General features: G+C 45.8%; 1 protein-coding gene and 1 non-coding gene across 2 annotated transcripts; one reads left to right on the plus strand and one right to left on the minus strand.

Moving 5' to 3' along the window:
* The first annotated feature begins 2,966 nt into the window (after positions 1–2,966).
* Positions 2,967–3,042, plus strand: TRNAT-AGU (transfer RNA threonine (anticodon AGU)). The gene has a single exon. It is a non-coding gene; the product is annotated as a tRNA-Thr (tRNA).
* Positions 3,043–7,912: 4,870 nt separating this feature from the next.
* Positions 7,913–20,181, minus strand: UCHL1 (ubiquitin C-terminal hydrolase L1). The gene is made up of 9 exons (XM_066279704.1): positions 20,080–20,181; positions 19,949–19,960; positions 19,368–19,496; positions 15,788–15,938; positions 13,319–13,404; positions 13,197–13,244; positions 12,426–12,492; positions 11,492–11,550; positions 7,913–8,342 (listed from the first exon to the last, which is right to left on the minus strand). The coding sequence occupies exons 1-9, from the start codon at positions 20,110–20,112 to the stop codon at positions 8,256–8,258; spliced, it is 672 nt and encodes a 223-aa protein (XP_066135801.1). The 5' UTR covers positions 20,113–20,181; the 3' UTR covers positions 7,913–8,255.
* Positions 20,182–20,254: the final 73 nt, after the last annotated feature.

Consider the following 20,254-nt stretch of genomic DNA (forward strand, 5'->3'; position numbering starts at 1 on the left):
AAAGCGCTGGCCCCACTCCCATGGGTGGCTGAGGTTCCAGAGGGATATCTCAGCTTCAGGGGTTCCCTCTGGAGAAGTGTGGGGTCTTGACCCCAAATCAGGATGACCAGCCCAGAGCACCAGAGCCAGGAAGAGGCGCCCACATAACATCTGGCTGTGAAAATCAGGAGAGATTCTGTCCACCATGGAGAGAGGAAATCTGCTAGAGACAAAGGTGCCTTCTTAAAGGGCCAGTACACAAAATCTCATTTGCAGCCAATCTCACCCTTGGCTCCAAAGGAGGGAGGGCAGAGCAGACTAGAGTCACATGAGGTGAGACTGGGTTTGTGGCTCCGGGGAGAAAGCTGCAGGGACAGCCGCCAGGATCCCTGTGCTGAGTCACTCCCTCACACTGCAGATACCATCTTCCTTGGGTGGAGCACGCCCCTCTATGTGGCAGCAGCCTGGGGGAAAGGAAGAGCCATGCCCTCTGGGCTCCCTCTGGCCCTGCCCTCCAGAGCTTGCACCCTGCTGAGGAATCAGCTGCCTGGGCCAGAGGGAACCCCAGAACCAATAACTATAAGCATTTCCCTTAAGATCAGGAACAAGACAGGGATGTCCACTTTCACCATACTTATTAACATATGGCTGGAAGCCCTAGCCCCAGCAATTAGACAAGAAGAAGAAATAAAAGGCATCCAAATTGGAAAGAAAGAAGTAAAACTGTCATTATTTGCAGATGACATGATACTGTATATAGAGAGCCCTAAAGATACCATCAAAATCTACTAGAATTGATAAATGAATTCAAGAAAAGTAGTAGGATACAAAATAAATATCCAGAAATCAGTTGCATTTATATACATCAATAATAAACTATCAAAAAGGGAAACTAAAAAGGAATCCCATTTACAATTGCATCAAAAATAAAATAAAATACATAGAAATAAATTTAACCAAGGATGTAAAAGACCTGTACTCAGAAAATTATAAGACACTGAAGAGAGTGATTGAAGAAGACACAAGTAGAAGCACATACTGTGTTTACAGATAGGAAAAATTAACGTCGTTAAAATGTCCATACTACCCAAAGCAATCTATAGATTCAATGCAATTCCTATCAAGATACCAATGGCATATTTCACAGAAGTAAACAAATATTCCAAAAATTTATATGGAACCACAAAATACACAGAATAGCCACATAAATCTTAAGAAAAAATAAAGTTGGAGGAATCATACTACCTGATATCAAACTATACTATAAGACTATAGTAATCAAAACAGCATAGTCCTGGCCCTGGCCGGTTGGCTCAGCGGTAGAGCGTCGGCCTAGCGTGCGGAGGACCCGGGTTCAATTCCCGGCCAGGGCACACAGGAGAAGCGCCCATTTGCTTCTCCACCCCTCCGCCGCACTTTCCTCTCTGTCTCTCTCTTCCCCTCCCGCAGCCAAGGCTCCATTGGAGCAGAGATGGCCCGGGCGCTGGGGATGGCTCTGTGGCCTCTGCCTCAGGCGCTAGAGTGGCTCTGGTCGCAACATGGCGACGCCCAGGATGGGCAGAGCATCGCCCCCTGGTGGGCAGAGCATCGCCCCTGGTGGGCGTGCCGGGTGGATCCCGGTCAGGCGCATGCGGGAGTCTGTCTGACTGTCTCTCCCCGTTTCCAGCTTCAGAAAAATGAAAAAATGAAAAAACAAACAAACAAACAAAAAAAAACAGCATAGTCCTGACATAAGAACAGATATATAGATCAATGAAACAGAATAGAGACCCCACATCTTTATGGTCAAGTAATATTTGACAAAGGAGGCAAAAACATAAAATGAGGAAAAAATAGTCTATTCAATAAATGGTGTTGGGAATATTGGAAAAATGCATGCAAAAAAAGTAGAAATAGAACACTTCTTATACTATAAACAAGAATAAACTCAAAATGGATTAAAGACAAATATTAGATTTGAAACCATAAAAATCCTAGAAGAAAACATAGGCAGTAAAATATTGCACATTTCTCATGGCACTATTTTTTGTGACATATCTCCTTGGGCAAGAAAAACAAGAGAAAAAAACAAACAAATCTAATTACATAAAACTAAAAAGTTTTTGCACATCAAAGGAAACCATCAACAAACTGAAGAGATAACCCACTGAATGGGAGAATATATTCGTCAATGATATATCTGATAAGTGGTTAATATCCAAAATTTAGAAAGGACTTATACAACTCAATACCAAAACAAACAATCTATTTTATATTTATAAGTGGGCAAAAGACCTGAATAGACACTTCTCCAAAAAAGTCACTAATCATCAGAGAAATGCAAATTAAAACCGCAATGAGATACCATCTCACCCCAGTCAGAATGGCGCTCATCAACAAAACAACACACAATAAGTGCTGGCGAGGATGTGGAGAAAAGGGAACCCTCCTGCACTGCTCGTGGGAATGCAGACTGACGCAGCTACTGTGGAGGACTGTATGGGGTTTCCTCAAAAAATTAAAAATGGAACTGCCTTTTGACCCAGCTATCCCAGGTTTAGGAATATATCCTAAGAATATATCCTAAGAATACCAAATCACTGATTCAAAAGAAGATATGTACCCCCATGTTTATTGCAGCCCCCAGCAATAATAATTCCTGTGGGCTCTTAGAGCAAGTCTGCTTGGGTTTGAACATCAACAACATCCTTACTAGCCAGGTAACCTTGGACAACTTGCTTAAGCTTCACTGTGCCTTGATTTTTTATCTGAAAAGTGAGGATAATGTATACCTCATATGATGACTACATTTAACTCAGATTATAGTAAACATATAGCTATCATAGTCCTGTCTTTGACAAAACTACCTCACTAGTTTGATGCATGAACATTTTCCCATATTTGGGGGGGGGGTATTCAAGACAGACCAAGTATTATACCTATACTAAATAGATGTAAAACCTAACGACTCCCCAATTGGACATTTTGGGTGTTAAAAGGGGGGATCTGCCCTGGCCGGTTGGCTCAGCGGTAGAGCGTCGGCCTAGTGTGCGGAGGACCCGGGTTCGATTCCCGGCCAGGGCACACAGGAGAAGCGCCCATTTGCTTCTCCACCCCTCCGCCGCACTTTCCTCTCTGTCTCTCTCTTCCCCTCCCGCAGCCAAGGCTCCATTGGAGCAGAGATGGCCCGGGCGCTGGGGATGGCTCTGTGGCCTCTGCCTCAGGCGCTAGAGTGGCTCTGGTCGCAATATGGCGACGCCCAGGATGGGCAGAGCATCGCCCCCTGGTGGGCAGAGCGTCGCCCCTGGTGGGCGTGCCGGGTGGATCCCGGTCGGGCGCATGCGGGAATCTGTCTGACTGTCTCTCCCTGTTTCCAGCTTCAGAAAAATGAAAAAATGAAAAAAAAAAAAAAAAAAAAAGGGGGGATCCATCGAGTGGTTTTGCCTGTTGAAAGCACCACAAAGTCACTGCCATTGCCAAAGACTAAAGAACAAGGAATAAGTCGACTGGACACAGATCTTCCATAAACCTAACACGTCAATTAAGAAGGCTTGTTGGGTAGCCTGACCTGTAGTGGCTCAGTGGATCCAGTGTCGACCTGGAATGCTGAGGTCGCAGGTTTGAAATCCCAGTCAAGGCACATAATGAGAAGCAACTACTATGCTTCCCGTTCCTCTCCCCACCTTTCTCTCTCAATCCTCTCTCTAAAATCGATAAAAATTTTAAAAAGAGCGCCTGTCCTGTGGTGGTGCCGTGGATAAAGTGTCGACCTGGAAATGCTGAGGTTGCCGGTTCGAAACCCTGGGCTTGCCTGGTCAAAGCACATATGGGAGTTGATGCTTCTAGCTCCTCCCCGCCCCCTTCTCTCTCTCTCTGTCTCTCCCTCTCCTCTCTAAAAAAATAAATAAAACTTTAAAAAAAAAATTTTTTTTAATGAGGGCTTGTTGGGTAAACAAGGGCTTCTGAGTTGAACAACTCCAGGGGGTACTACCTTCGTATGGAATAAAGTCAATGGTACCCCGGGGTTGTACATGGCTGAGGCCTCAGGGAAGACAGTAGGGAAGGTGGTCCTAGATGGGATCACGTACAGGCTCTTTCCAGACATCTTCATTCTGTGCTGTGTCTATTTTAACACAAAACAAGGAAGATGTGGGAGAGGGTAATTGCTTTGCCCAAAGTTACAGAGGCGGAAGTGGAGGGCAAAGACAGGCTTGGTAAGCCCTAAAGCCTATTACATTGACTCCCAACTCAGAGTAGCTACCTTTAGATAAGTCAGTCCATGGTCTAAGTCAGTGGTTCTCAAAAGTTTTTGAAGTCGGGGCACATTTAAAATCCTACAAATAATTGTGGCACACTATATACAAATTTCTGAGAAATATGTATAAGTCAAATATTAAAGAAAAAAATATAAAGTCCAATAAAATCATTTTATGGTAATTAAACAAAATACAACAAAACTAAATTTATTCTGACATTAAAAAACATTTTTATGTTACATTTTCTGAGTATGCTTTTTAGAATTCATAAAAAAGGGGTTAAAAAATTAAAAAAGTTATCTTTTTTTTTTTAAAGGTTTTATTTATTCATTTTAGAGAAGGGGGAGGGGGGAGGAGCAGGAAGCATCAACTCCCATATGTGCCTTGACTGGGCAAGCCCAGGGTTTCGAACCAGCGACCTCAGCGTTCCAGGTCGACGCTTTATCCACTGCGCCACCACAGGTCAGGCAAAAAAAAGTTATCTTTTTATATAATAGATACATTCTTAGTAAGATTTAGTAAATTCGGCAGGTCCCGGCTCAAATGTGTTAAGTTTTTTCATTCTTGTGTTTATGAGAAACATAAGCCTGATGTGTCCTAGCGATTTCTTCAATGTTTGGGCATATATTTGAAAGGCAAACTCTCATTTCCTCATCAATACAGTGAAGAATCCCTCTCTTTTTACTCTTGTGTTGATTGCAAAAAAAACCCTCCATACATATCATCTTAACTTTACACCAAACAAAAGATAAAGGAAACTTGCCTCCAGTCTTTCCAGGGAACATGGAGGGTAGTGTAAACAATCCAGCACCACAGTTTAACAGCCTTTTGCAACCTAATCAGGCAAGTGAGGTGGGGGTTTGGGCAGACTGTCCCTTACAGCCAATTCCCCACACCTGTCCCCCCAAAATCTAAACTCCAAAAACCCTGTTTTGGGCCCCAACAGGCAGATATTTCTCTGGAATACCATAGGGCGCACCTGGAAATCTTCTAGGGCTCACCAGTGCACCCTGGCGCACACTTTGAGACCCACTGGTCTAAGTCCTCGTGACTAACAGTGAGAACTTGGGCATGTTAACTAGCCTCTGTGCCTATTTCTCAGTAAAACTGAAATTTCTCAGTACCTCCAGGGGTGCAATCACCCACATCCATCAGCAATTGCACAACCTGCCATGGTGTGGCATGCTAAGGCATGACAGAATGTGAAAGCATTTTAATAAGTATGCTTCTCACACATGAAGTATCAAGTTTTACAAACTATACCATTAAATGTAGCTATTTCTGTCTTATCAGTTTTATTAGCAAAAAGAAGCCTTGTTTTGTTCCCCTTCCGCAGTCGATCTTCAGTGATTGTACAGAAGTCACACACCAAGTTAGAACTGAAAATGCATTCCTCTGGCTTCAACTCTAAGCAAGTAGAATTACCTGAACTGCCATAGAGCTTTCCAAGTTAAGAATGTTAATAGCAGTGATCATTTTACTCCTAGGAACCAAATCATTCCTCACTTAGAAGGTGGAATCACAAGTATTATCACCATATAGGAATTAGAGCTGAAAACTTTGAGGCAGAAAGACCCAAGTTAACTGGACCCCTTGGCCACAAACAGGATAAAGCTCTTCTGTGAAGAGCACAGTAAGAGCAGGAAGGACGGGGTTTCTTCCCCTCTGTCCTCATTCCTGTTAAATAGAAAAGAACTGTCATACTCAAGTATTACTTGTTGAGAACAAATATCATTTAGTTGTTAATACAAGTCAATATATTACATATTAGAGGGTCCTTATCTATAAAATAAGGCTTAAGAACAAATGCAAAACATTTGTTTTAAAAAAAATCCAATTTCTAGAAAGTAATTGCTGGGGGAAAAATAAACCCTACATTGATTGAGGTTACGTCATTGGACACAAGAAGCAACTGAAATAATTCTGTAGTCAAAGATAGAACAATTTGAGCAACAAAATGCAGTACTGGATTATAACCCCGAATATAAATAAAATATGGAATCCATTAGTTCATACTGATATGATTGAATAAACAGCAGAGATAAATCTCCCTTGTAAACATTACAAATAATTTATTAGAGATACTCCACCCATAAGGAGCTAGAGCAAAATTCAACTCCCTACCACTCAAGTGTAGGCTGTGCAGACACCCTGCCAAGGAGTCCAGCATGGAAGGGGGTGGGAATGGGACAAGAAACTTTACAGTGGAAAAACTTGACAAATGTAACCCGCCAGGTAATCAAGGTCAACATCAACAGTGTTGGATCAGGTCAATAGCATGTACCCACTATATGTGATGAAAATGGCACCTTACTTGTGTGGTCTTCCTCCCCCAAAACTTGTAACCTTAGCCCAATTATGAGAAAAACATCAGATAATCCTAGTAAGAGGGGCATCCAACAAAACACTTGTCTAGGACTCCTCAAATCTGTCCACATCATCAAAACCAAGGAAAGTCCAAAGACTTATCACAGCCAAAGAAAGCCTAATGAGATGACAACTAAATGAAATGTATATCCTGGAAAAGAAAAAGGATATTTTGTAAAAACCTAAAGAAATCTGACCTGTACTCCAATAAATTCAATTAAAAAATAAATTTAAAAAAAATCTCCAAAATACAGGTTGACTTATCCAATCTTCACCGTAAGACTCAGCAAATCGTTTGATGCTTAGTTCCTCCATAAAACACCGTGCAGTGACCACAGCCCACACTCCAGCATTCCAAGGCTCCTCCCCAACAAAACTGAGTTAGGATGCTTAGCAGGAATCAATTGTGTCTGTTCCCAAAGCTATTTATGCCAGTTGTCCTTACTGTTAATTCATAACTAAATATTACGAAAACTAAATATGGGTACAAAAATGAGAGTCATTTCTGTGAAAGCTAAGATGAATGCTTTGAAAATGCTCAATAAAAGTGTCTAAAATAAAACTAAGGAACTCTGAATAAGCAATGGGCTTCTAGTCACTGGCAAGCAGTATGTTTTCATGAACAGCAAATGTATCACACTAATGTAAGATAACCAAGGGGAAAGGATGATGGGTGGATGGGAACTGGAATGTCTTCTCAATTTTTCTGTAAATCTAAACTAGCTCTAAAAATATTTCAAAGTCTACAAGTACACGCCCTGGCTGGTTGGCTCAGCGGTAGAGCGTCGGCTGGACCCGGGTTCGATTCCTGGCCAGGGCACACAGGAGAAGCGCCCATTTGCTTCTCCACCCCTCCGCTGCGCCTTCCTCTCTCTCTCTCTTCCCCTCCCGCAGCCGGGGCCTCCATTGGAGCAAAGATGGCCCAGGCGCTGGGGATGGCTCTGTGGCCTCTGCCTCAGGCGCTAGAGTGGCTCTGGTCGCAACATGGCCACGCCCAGGGTGGGCAGAGCATCCCCCCCTGGTGGGCAGAGCATCGCCCCATGGTGGGCGTGCCGGGTGGATCCCGGTCGGGCGCATGCAGGAGTCTGACTGTCTCTCCCTGTTTCCAGCTTCAGAAAAATGCAAAAAAAAAAAAAAAAGTCTACAAGTACACATAGTAATACAAATGTATTAAAACGCAACACTAAACCAGTAATATTTTTATAATTTTATTACCCATGTTGTATGAGTTATTTATATGGAAGACATACACCTCTATTACTATCGAAATAATTTGGAATATATTGAGGAAAAGGTAAAAGAGAAAATAAAAACGAGTTCAGGCTTCTCTGTTATCAGCAGAAAAGTTTTATTTCTCATAAGGACAAACACTTTAAACCGCATCCAAGGCCTTAGGTTACAGATACAAACCAAAGTAGCCATTGAAAGCATTAGCTATTGAGGTACGAGACACACAGCGGGGGCGACGCTTCGCCGTCTGAGTCACGCCGAGCTGCTCAATGGACAGCCGAGCTCTGCTAGCGCCCGGGAGTGGTCGAGGGACGGTACAGCTACAGAACCAAGGACAACAGCTGTTTTCTACAAGGACAGAAGCCTTTAAAGACTGCACTGGCAGGGATATATTTTGACAGGGACGGGGAGAGGGGGAAGGAGCTTAGTCCCTTCCACAGGGCATCAGGCGGCCTTGCAGAGGGCCACGGCAGAAAAGCGGACGTCCCCTTGCCCACGCTCAGTGAATTCTCTGCAGACCTTGGCAGCGTCCTGAAAAGGAGGAATGTCATTAACATCCAAACAGCACCAGCTCAAAATGCAAGTTTCAGAGGGAAAGTACTGGGAAGGCCTACAAATGCTCCAAGTTCACCCTGGTCAACTTTCAACTTCCCGTTACACTTGAAAACCAGGGATTAAGGCAACAGAAAAAAATAATCATGTCATGGGAGAGATGGACTCACATCAGAGATGTGACTTCAGAAGCTCTGAGTCCTTTATTATTCCCACCAAACAGCCCGTTTCCTTCCCCTCGTGTCTGGTTTTGACAACACAACTACACTATTTGTGCTCTTTCCTCAAGTCAAAACAAGGCAGAAAATTAATCTCCCACAAGGGAAAAATTCCCGATTCAGAAATCCCTAAAGACAAATTTCTTCCAAGTAAACAGTTTACAAAAAAGCCTTCCAAGTTTTAATACCTGGTATCCCAGGCATAGACAAGTATAACCCAAGGCCTAGATTACAAAGACAGGTAACAGAAAACGGGTCCCAACACAGGCAAACCTCATTTTATCACATTTTGCTTTACTGAGCTCCAGATGTTACTGGGCTCCAGTTTGGTTTTTTTTAAAACAAATTGACAAGATCCTCTACCAGCAAAAAAAAAACAAATTACAACCTGCTTTATTGTGATACTTGCTTGATCGCAGAGGTCTGAAACCAAACCCATCAGTCTCTAAGCAGTATGTCTGTATTAGTTATCTACCAAATTCTAGCACTTAAAAGCCTTGGGATCGATCATAAAGGTCAATCGCTCTGCTCAAGCTGTGAAGAGTCCAGCTGCAAGTGCCACAAACCACATTAACTGTAAGACCTTTGGAGGACAGGTGATGCTCTGACACAGAAGGCCATCTCCCAAAGTCTAGAAAGCAACCAGCTTGATGAGTGTGGCCCCGAGAAAGACCTACCAGGGCGGAGTTTCGTTCCTGGTTTGAAACCACTTACAAAAACTAAAGCAAGTTTAGATTAACATCTATATTTTATTCTGTCAGAATTTTTAACATACTGAAATTCCAGACCTGTAGGATTAAGCGTGGGCCTGTAAAGGAAGAATGGTCGCCCCCTTGTCTAGACAATGAGCTACGACCTAAGTCATTCAAGTTTAGGATACTTGGGTTAAATAGTTTCTCACAGGCGTAAATTCTCTGTACAGTTTGGAAAACCTGTAACATCTTTAACCATATAGAACCAGTCTCAAGAATTTTCATTAAGATGCTTGTTTGTACTCATTTAATTTTAAATGAAATTCTAATTGAAGTCAGGTTTTATTTTTGAACAAAAAAGTTTTATCTCCCTCACCCCCCATAAATTCTACTCAGAGCAGCTGTAGGTAAATTGGGGGAGGGGGACATTTTATGATCTTAGTATAGTGTTAGATATGCGTGAGAATGAACCTTAGAGCTTTATTTGGAGTTTTTCCCCCAAATGGGTCATGATCAGAAATTCTGCCCTTCTTCCTACTCTATCCTAGGGGTTGGGAACCTATGGCTTACGAGCCAGATGTGGCTCTTTTGATGGCTGCATCTGGCTCACAGACAAATCTTTAAAAAAAAAAGAAAAATAACGTTAAAAATATAAAACATTCTCATGTATTACAATCCATTCATTTCCTACCACTCATGTTCATGGTTGCGGGTGGCTGGAGCCAATCACAGCTGTCCTGCAGGACACCACCAAATTTTTATTGGTATAATGCGTAATGTACACGGGTCGTTGTATGGCTCTCACGGAATTACATTTTAAAATATGTGGTGTTCATGGCTCTCTCAGCCAAAAAGGTTCCCGACCCCTGCTCTATCCCATAAGTAAACTCTCTCATGCAACTCTCCCCCATCCTGCTCCTCTACGTCTAGTTCTCACTCTACTACTATTTGCACATACCCCTATATATTCAAGAATCAGATCCAACTGATCTCAGGTGTGTGTATCAGCAAACTGGACAAGTGACCCTCCTGGAGTGGCATCATTTGGCCCATTAGCACCTCAAAGTCGTCAGGTCTATACAGAAAGGCAGTCTCGTACAGAGCCTAAGGGTACAGACTCTAGAGACAGACTGTCTAGACTTGAGCCATGGCTCTGCCATTTAAGTCACTGACCTTGGGCACCACTGAACCTCTGCTTGTTTCCTCATCTATAAAACGTGAACAATGATATCTGCCTTGCACTATCCTTAGAAGGATTCTATAAAAGCTCCAAGTCACTTAGAAGAGTACCTAGCAGAGGGGTCAGCAATCTGCTGCCTGTTTGGTGACTCGAGTTTCGGTGGAACAACCAAACACACTCGTCTATCTATGGCCTAGGCTGCTGTGGAGCTGGAACAGCAGAACTGAAGACTCGCTGTGGGCCCACACGCCACCCAACGCTTACACACCTTCTGTCTGAAAAAGTTTGTCAACCCCAGTCAGCAAGTGCTGAAAAAGGGTTTCAGCTGGTAGTACTGCCGATGCAGTTGTTATACCTTAACGGCATTTTTTATTTTTATTTCCTCGCAATTAAGCAACTTCAAGCAAACTGATTCAACTGTCGAGACTCGTGTTCAGGGTGAAGAGGCCTGGAACAGTCTACCACTCTGGTCCAGAACTAAGAGGTGTCTGTCATCACTTGTACAGGGATGGATATGGTTACACTGTGACCCTGGATCCTCTAGGTCTTGTCAGGCATGTTTTGAATCTGCTTCTCTCGTCCTCATAACAGTGGATCATGTGGGAAGAAAGTGCTCCTTAAGCCTAACCAGAGCCGCTGATACACTACCTACAAAACTGCCCCAAACCCAGCAGTCTGGGAGGGACAAGGAGAGGCTTGGGTTGCCGCTCCACGAGTCATCAGCTATGATGTAATCTGACAAGGGGACAATGGTCACCTTAATCCCACAAGGAAGCAAGGCAATGGCTTTCAGGCTAATTCTAACTGTGGGCTAAAGACAGCACACGATACAGATCAGTCAGGGTTGCTCTGAAGGATCCTATTTAAAACTACTTGCTATAAAATAAAGCAGCTAGAATTACTAAGATGATCTTTAAGCCCCAAAGAATGCTATTAACCCAGACGGTTGGTGCTGGCTGTTCTGACAAAGCATGAGCACTTGATGACAGACAGCCCGGCGAAGCCGTGGGCCCTCCTGAGGTGGATGCCCGAGCTCACCTGCAGCAGGGCATCCTGGGCGCTGGTGCCGTGGTTCACTGGAAAAGGCATCCGTCCGTCTGCAACAGAGAAGCCAGGCGTGTCAGGTTTCTCTGCAGTTTCTGGCCACTGTGCCTACCCAGCCTAGAGGGCAGTTTCAGATTCTTCCCAATACCACTGCCACTCCCACAGGAAGCCTAGTTATAAAGTGCAGGCTGGAAAGGAGTTCAGTGCCCCTAGCTCTCCATCCCAGGCAATTCTCAGCGACAAGGAACAAGACCGCACAGCCCCACCCAGCCACCCTAACGGAAGGATGTGGGCCCCATCTCCTGGGAAGGACCACGGAGCCACAGGCAGAGGCCGTCTCCGAGGTGCAGGAAGGTGGAGGCGACGGGGCCCTCTGAGACTGCTTTGGCCCCTCAATGATGACCGATTAGTTCACCTGCCCATAGGTAGTAGTGCCTTTGACTTGAGACAACACACCTTTCTCCATTAAAACAAAGAGGATGACTCTTACAAGACAGATAATCTTTCTCGTTGCCATGTACCAGTGAACAGAAATTACGTGTGCAAATCCTTTTTACACAAACAAGGTCATATTTAGGCATTTATTTTTCCCCCCAAGTATTCCCTGTCTGAAAAGGCTGACATGAGAGATCCTACGACGACAGGGCTGTCATGGAAAGCAAAAAAAAGAGCGGAAGGCTCCCAGCCCCACTGGCGCTGGTCTGGTCTCTTTGTGGGTCTGTGACTAAAGCCTTTCACCTGGCAGGTCAGCTGCCCGAGGGGGGACGCTCTGGGCAGCATACAGGGTTCAGCTCCCCCGAGAATACTTTGTCCTGACTTCAGAAACAATGATACACCAAAGTGCTATAGTCACATGTCACTGCTATAAAAGGAATGACATATGAAAGACCGAAACTGCAGCAGGGACCAAAAATGGAGGGAAACATACCCAGTTCGTAGAGATGGCCATCCACGTTGTTGAACAGAATAAAATGGAAGTTCACTTTGTCGTCTACCTGAAGAGAGCCAAGAAATTTTTTCCAAATGAGTATTTTATAGAAAACTTAATTTAAAAAAATAATAAAATGTAATATGTAATAAGTATAATACACTTGAACCAACTTCTTGTATACTTCTTAAATTATCATAGAGAATATTTATGTATTTCCAGTATCCTCAGCTCGAATTGCAGCCATTCAGGTAAACTGGATGCTTATCACTTGCTTTCTACTGAGGAGGAAATTCAAGTTTAGGGAGGATCAGTTTCTCATCCAAGCTCAAGACTAGAAAATGGCAGAGCAAACTATCGTTACAGAGGCAGTGTGACTGACTTGAACGGTTGACCAGGAGGCTCTGTTCAGATTAGCGGTACATATAAGCCTCCCAGAAATGACCAGTCCTTGTTTGTGTATCTGAATACACCCCGGTCCGTGAGGGGGACATCTGCAATGCTCAGTTAGGTGGGGTGTTACTCTGTTAGACTCATCTGGATCTAGAGAAAAGACGATCAGTATTGACTCAATACTATGTCACTGCTAATTGGATTTCTGGGCGCCATTTTTATAAACAGGTCTGGTCAAAACACTATCCCAGTAGAACTTTTTGGTGTTACTGGCCTTGGGTGGCAGGCAACACTTGCTGTGTTCCAGCAGGACCACTGCACAGGGCAGGGGAGACGCAGGCGGCCCGGGGCGCCTGGCCGACCCGCGCCCGCACTTACCCGACACTGGCCCTCCTGCGCCACGGCGTCGTGGGCCGCCTGGATGGCCTGCGGAGAAAGAATCGTCAGCACAAGGAACTCCAGTTACTGAAAAAGTGATGCCCTGGAAGTTCTCTTCCTACCTCGTTCTTTTCAAAGCATTTTGCTCTGTCTTCAGGGGACAACTTCTCCGTCTCAGAAAGAAATTGTTTCAGGACTGATCCATTCTCTTAAAAAAAAAAAAAGAAAGAAAAAGCAGATGTATGGACATAATAATGCAAATGATGCTCATGTGCTGCTGATTTAAGCTGTGGCACAGCAGGTCATGCTTAGCGACCTGAAGTTTTACCGTGGCCTCCAAGAACATGGACGAGCAGCACCATCCGCCCAAGAACATGGACCAGCAGCACCATCCGCCCAAGAACATGGACGAGCAGCACCATCCGCCCCAGCCTCTTTTTTCCCATCACTCCCTCGTCACCATTTCAAGCCGAAGAACTCTCCATTCCTCCCATTGCCAAGCTTTCCTGCCTCTGCTCCCGGGCACTCCTCAGCTCCCTTCGCCTCCCGTCTCACCTTCATCTCTCAAATCTCTTATCACTCTCTTACTCATCTGTAACACGTACTTCTGAGCGTCTAACTGCCATAAGGACACTGTCTTGCCTATCGCTGTATCTACAGCACCTGGCAACACACAATTAATGTCAACAACATACATGAGGCAACTACTTCTGATTTCAATTGTTTTTAGTTCTCAACCCAGACTTTTATTTCAGGGTAGAAAATGCAAGCTTCGTAATACAGTTATCCAGAGAGCCGTCAACCTAAGGATCTTGAATAGAGACGTAAAGAGTCAAATAGTCTGGCCTAGAGATAGCTGACCAACTGGAATAAATGTTCAGTCATTGCTCACTGTGGTTAAGTCTAGAAGAAACTGACTACCCAGCTAGAGCAAGAACAACTTATATTTCAAAAGACCTCAACTTGAACTTTCATCTCTAAAGTTAAATAAAAGTAAATTTGTTTAATTGGGGACTATTCAAAATTTCAAAGTGATAGGAATCCTCTTTATGAGAGCTGTGATTCAGATTAAGTCTTTGGCACCATCATAATCACAGTTACAAAATAATTACAGTATCTCTGCTGACCTCAAGAACACAGTAGTTGCCTGACCAGGCGGTGACGCAGTGGACAGAGCGTTGGACTGGGATGTGGAGGACCCAGGTTCAAAACCCTGAGGTTGCCGGCTTGAGCGCAGGCTCATCTGGTTTGACCAAGGCTCACCAGCTTGAGCCCAAGGTCGCTGGCTTGAGCAAGGGGTCACTTGGTGGGCTGTAGCCCCCGGGTCAAGGCACATCTGAGAAAGTAATCAATGAACAACTAAGGAGCCACAACGAAGAACTGATGCTTCTCATCTCTCTCCCTTCCTGTCTGCTGTCTGTCCCTATCTGTCCCTCTCTCTGTCTCACACACACAAATAAAGAATGCAGTAGTCTAAATAAAGTAAGATTGACTACAGAATAGAAAGGCTCAAGCTACAACTTTCTAATATGACTCAGTCGAGTTACTATCTTAAAAAGCAACTTTTAGAAGATCTGGCTGTTTATGGCCAGGCAGGTGATTTTTTTTTTTTTTTCAAAAGTATACCAGTAGTACAGTCTTGGCCACACTTCCTTTGTAAAAGAAAGCAACAGTGTGGACTCTTAGTTGAAATTACTCAGTTCTTAGCCTCCCCATCTACTGTCTAAACCAGATTACTGCTGCCTGTTTCTGTAAACAGTTACAATGGAACACAACCATGTCCACTGGTTTACATCGTGTCTACGTCCACTGGTTTACATCGTGTCTACGGCTGCTTTTGCACGCTACGGGCAGAGACCACACGGCCTTCAAGCCTGAAAGATTTACTCTCTGGCCTTTTAGGAACCTTGAACCTCGGCCTAAATTAGACATAATAGCCGTGTATTATAACACAGTTTAATGCTATTAATTGTGTCTCTGACAAGCTTTAGGGCTGAAACTCACTCAGTTCTTCTCCCACTGAAGATGGGCTTGGAGCTCCCTGACTGACTGTTCACCACTGAATCCTTGCCAGGTTTGCGACCTGCTGCTTTGCCTCCCAGCGGGAACTCGCACACTATCCGTGTCCACCTGCTCTAAGCTGCTCTGATACAGAACCGGCTGCTTATGAGATACAGACCCATTAAATATAGTCCGAACGTTGACATTTTAGGGCTTCTCAGCTCTAATTCTTCAGAGTCACTGCGATAAACACAGGAGAATCACAACAGTAACTGGACCTCAAATGTTCTATGTCCTTCACTTGAGACCCCTCCTAGCAGTCCACAAATACGCAGAGCAGCAGTACAAGACTGCATCGCTCCCTCTTCCTCTCCAGGTGGGAGGAGCCAAAACGGGATTCTCAGACAATGAGATTTCCTTCCCTCAAAAGACAGAAATAAGAATTCACCCACTGATTATAGCTGGATAAATAGGTTGCAAACATTTCAAAGGCAATGTCTGCTGAATCGATCACTGCGGGTTTGGGAATGAAGAGTCATGGTTAATCAGACGTCAACAGGAGGATGACTGGCCTCAAAACTCACACTTACCAAATTCCAGTTTGTCTTGATTATTGGCCACTGCGTGTATAAGTCCGATGGTACCACACGAGTTGCCAATGGTCTGCTTCATGAAGTACACTTTAGGACTGACTTCTTGTCCCTTCAGTTCCTCAATCTGTTTTTTCCTGAAGTTCTCATGCTGTTAATGCACAAAGAAATGTTAGCATCTCAAAATGAAAATGCAAAGAGCAGTTGGCAGCACAGGAAGTTCTACCACCTAAATGGAAACACAAGTAGGATGTGTGACCAGGCACCTTGGTTCTAGCTGTCAGCCAACGCCCAGGGAATGGCCCGTCTGCCTCCCACACCCACGCCAGTCCACGGGTTCTGAGAGGCTGAGACTCCACCCCGTGCTGCAGTGCAGTAACGCTTGGAGACTGCCCAAGGCTTTGTCTAGACACCACTGCAGCCTCTTAGCTGGAAATGGACGGTGTCACGAAGTCGAAAACACAGACAAGTTCATTATATACCATAAGGATCTTACACAGAAGCAAAGACAGCCAAAGCATTTTCTTCCTTTAACACCAACAATGCCTGTATTTCACATGGGCATCCCAATCAAGGTTTGGTTAATTAAACAGTCAACACAAACACCAGCCAGTTCACAGCCCGCTATTCTTTAGTGTTCTGCTTCTAGTCTATCCAAGTATACTGCTCTTCAAAAACAAAACAAGTCTTAACTGTAGAAAGGCACAATTTAAAGAAATTCACGATTCCCTCTCTCCCCTTTTTGAGAGACAGGGACAGACAGACAGGAAGGGAGAGATATGAGAAGCATCAATTCTTTGTTGTAGCATCTTTAGTTGTTCCATTGATTGCTTTCTCATATGTGCCTTGATGGGGGGAGGGGGGATATGGGACTATAGCAGACCGAGTGACCCCTTGCTCAAGCCAGCGACCATGGGTTCAAGCTGGTGAGCTATGCTCAAACCAGATGAGCCCGCACTCAAGCCGAGGACCTCGGAGTTTTGAACCTGGGTCCTCTGCATCCCAGTCCGACACTCTATCCACTGCGCCTCTTCCTGGTCAGGCTCTCCCTTTTGTTTTTTAAGGGAAGACAACTGGTCTAGCGGGCTGGCTGGGATTTCACAAAAACTCCGTCTTATCCTACAAGATGTGACACTTGTCCTTGCCATTTGAGGACAAATTAGCAATGGGAAGTGGGGAAGAGGGTAGTGACCAAAAATGAATGAGACTAGATTTCCTCAAAGCACCCATTAGCTCTTTGTACAGTCATTGAGAGTTTTTCTGAGCCCCTCACGAACAAGTTTTAAAGACCTTGCAGGTATGACTTCTGTTAAAAGCAGGGTGGTTAGGCCCTGGCCGGTTGGCTCAGTGGTAGAGCGTCGGCCTGGCGTGCAGGGGTCCCGGGGCTCAACTCCCCGCCAGGGCACACAGGAGAAGCGCCCATCTGCTTCTCCACCCCTCCCCCACTCCTTCCTCTCTGTCTCTCTCTTCCCCTCCAGCAGTGAGGCTCCATTGGAGCGAAGATGGCCCGGGCGCTGGGGATGGCTCCTTGGCCTCTGCCCCAGGTGCTAGAGTGGCTCTGGTCACAACAGAGCGATGCCCCAGAGGGGCAGAGCATCGCCCCCTGGTGGGCGTGCCAGGTGGATCCCGGGTCGGGCGCATGCGGGAGTCTGTCTCTCCCCGTTTCCAGCTTCAGAAAAATACAAAAAAAAAAAAAAAAAAAAGCAGGGTGGTTAGTGCCACAGAAACACTATTTCCATATCCAGTATAACTGAGACAAAACCCCAGAGCACATTTCTAATTCTAGTAGTCTCCATTACTGTACATGGAACTGAAGTTTAGGCCTTGCCTGTGGCACCATCAGAGGACTACAACCTCTTGTCCCACAAGATCAACTTCTACTCCAACGAGCAGGTACTTCTAGCATCATGCTACCAGATTCTTATACTGAGTTACTCATTGACTATTAAGGCTTTTCACTTTTCTAATTAAAAGTTGTGAAATGGGATAGCACCATCCTTTAGGGTTGTCTGAGTTCTTGCATGAAGACACTTATGTAAATATTACTTAAAATTAACGTTTTAGAAGTAGTCCATTTAGGAGTTCATAATCTTAGACACAATTAAATGCTTTCTAAATTAGCATTAGTTTGTTTATAAGGCAACCTACCAACTTCAACTTTTCTTTGAATCTGCTTCCACGTTTAGCCCAATAGGTGTTTTATGTCACAGAACAGGTGCTCAATAAATCTGATAGACTGAGCCAGGGCAAAAGCATTAAGTACTGAGCTCTTTGCAAACACAGAACATTCTCTAACAAGAACCACTTGATCCAGCAAAAGGAGACCAGTGGGCTTTTGAAAGACAAACACACTGCACCACTGCCTCCCAGAGGCCTTGCATTGGAGAGCTGCTCAAAACCTCCGAGTCATCATGGTTCCTCTAATAAGAAAGCTCTGTGGGGGGCTCAAATAAGCCAGAAGCGATTGTGCTTCATTTGGTCAACAGGGAAGTTGATTTGACTTGCAATTTTTGGCAGCTCCGTTTTTACTTAAGTAAAGCTTTGTCAATAAAACATGTCACTGAGATTATCCTAATAGTTTTAATCAGGGTTTTTAACCCAGTTAGAGGGGGAATGCCTGTAACTCCCTATAAGGCTTAATATATGCTGAGGATGATTCTAGAACACCCAGCCTTGAGATGGTGCTTCAGCAGTTAAGCTCACTCTGTCCAGAATGATGCCCCAAATGCTAATGCCTCAAGTTTTATTAAGGAAATTTTCAACCACTCCCAAATCAGGAGTCAAGTGACAGCAATCAGAGATTAGTGGAACTCCACACAGTGCAAGACAACTATCCAGCTACCTTTTTTATAACTGATGCTCAGTCTTTGAGGTACATCTATCCATTCACACTTGTAGAGGAAGACCACCTAAAGGGAAATGAAAAGGAGTTTCCAAAACTCTCTAATGCCCACCTATTTCTTTTCCTACAAGGTCAGAGTTTTAAGAGGGTAAGAGGTAGAAGGAGGTTCCCACACAGGAACCATACACAAAGAAGCGTGCACGGGGAGGGATGGGAAGAATTCGCAAGTCCATCAGTGACCCAGGCAGTGGAGCTGGAGAGAATCTATTGTTTTCTTGTGGTTTTAGGCAAGCCCATCTTTCCACCCTACCCCCTCCACTTAATAGCAAAGTAGGAGTCTGAGAATAAAACACCACACTGGCAGGTGATAGCCCTTAAAAGGAAACATCCAGCCACGCCTTGGCATGGAAGACTCAGGAAAGCCTAGATTTAAAGGATTCATGAGTGGGGTGACTTATTTCTTGAATAACTGGGGTGGTGGAACTGAGTTCGGGCTTCCTTTCCAAATTTTAGGCAACGCAAGCTGGATGAGCAAGGAGGCAATAAACTCTATTACAACAGAAGCCCCAATGAGTAGGTGCCAAGAGTGTGGCTTCTCCCTGCATTCCCCACAGGGGGCAGTTTTGCCAGGTCTGGGCGCCTAGGCTGGGTGGGAAAAAGAGGAGCCAGGAGTCTACACTGGCTTCTATGCCTCGTTTGGGTCTGGGCGCGGCGCGCACCCCGGGCCCCACGCCCTACCTGGGCGGTGAGTGGAAACAGCAGCAGCAGCGCGCAGGCCGGCGCAGGCACCGAGCTCAGGGCCTCCTCCTCCAGCCCCAGCACGTCCACGAAGCGCCACTGGCCGACCACCCCCAGCCGGGCCAGCACCTGCAGAGAGGAGACACGGCGGCCAGGCTCGCGGGGACAAGCAAGCGGCGAGCACGCGCCGGAGGGCGGGGCCGGCTCGGGACCCTCCGCGCCCCCGCTGGAGCCTGGGAGGAGCCTCCGCCCGGCCCCCCACCCCGCTGGCGCGATGACACAGCACAAAGCGCGGCCCACACGTGGCTCGGGCGAAGCCGGGGCACTGGAGTCGCGCGGCCGGCGCCACGCCCTCGGGAGCTCGGCCCGGCGCTCGCATCTGGGCGCAGCCTCGCCTTCCACCTGCATCGCACCCCCGCCCCCGATGCGGGGGCAGAGGGAGAGCGCCCCGACCGCGCCGCAGCCCGCTCCCCTGGAGCACGCATGGCGCCGCTAAGTCCCTGGAAACCGCCGGGGCAGGTGGGCGTCTCCGCCTCGGCGCTCCCGGGGGGAGGGCACAGGGAGCGCGCGACGCCACTCACTTTGTTCAGCATCTGAAAGACAAATGCAAGAAAAACACAAAAACAAAACCAGTCAGAGATACGGCTGGCTACCCGGGGTAGGCTGACCCCTAGTCAAGCGCTCCCGAGGCCCTGGTGCACCTGATACTCACCTCGGGGTTAATCTCCATGGGTTTCAGCTGCATCTTCGCGAAACAGGTAAGACAACCACCGAAGGAAGAAGAAAAACAGCGAGCGGAGCCGCCCAGGCTGCCGCTATAAAGCGCCGGCCTGACGCACTGTGGGTGCCTGCGCGGGGGGATCGGTGCAAAACCAACCGGGGGGAAA

This window comes from Saccopteryx bilineata, chromosome 5 (assembly GCF_036850765.1).
Source record: "Saccopteryx bilineata isolate mSacBil1 chromosome 5, mSacBil1_pri_phased_curated, whole genome shotgun sequence".
NCBI classification, from domain to species: Eukaryota; Metazoa; Chordata; class Mammalia; order Chiroptera; family Emballonuridae; genus Saccopteryx; species Saccopteryx bilineata.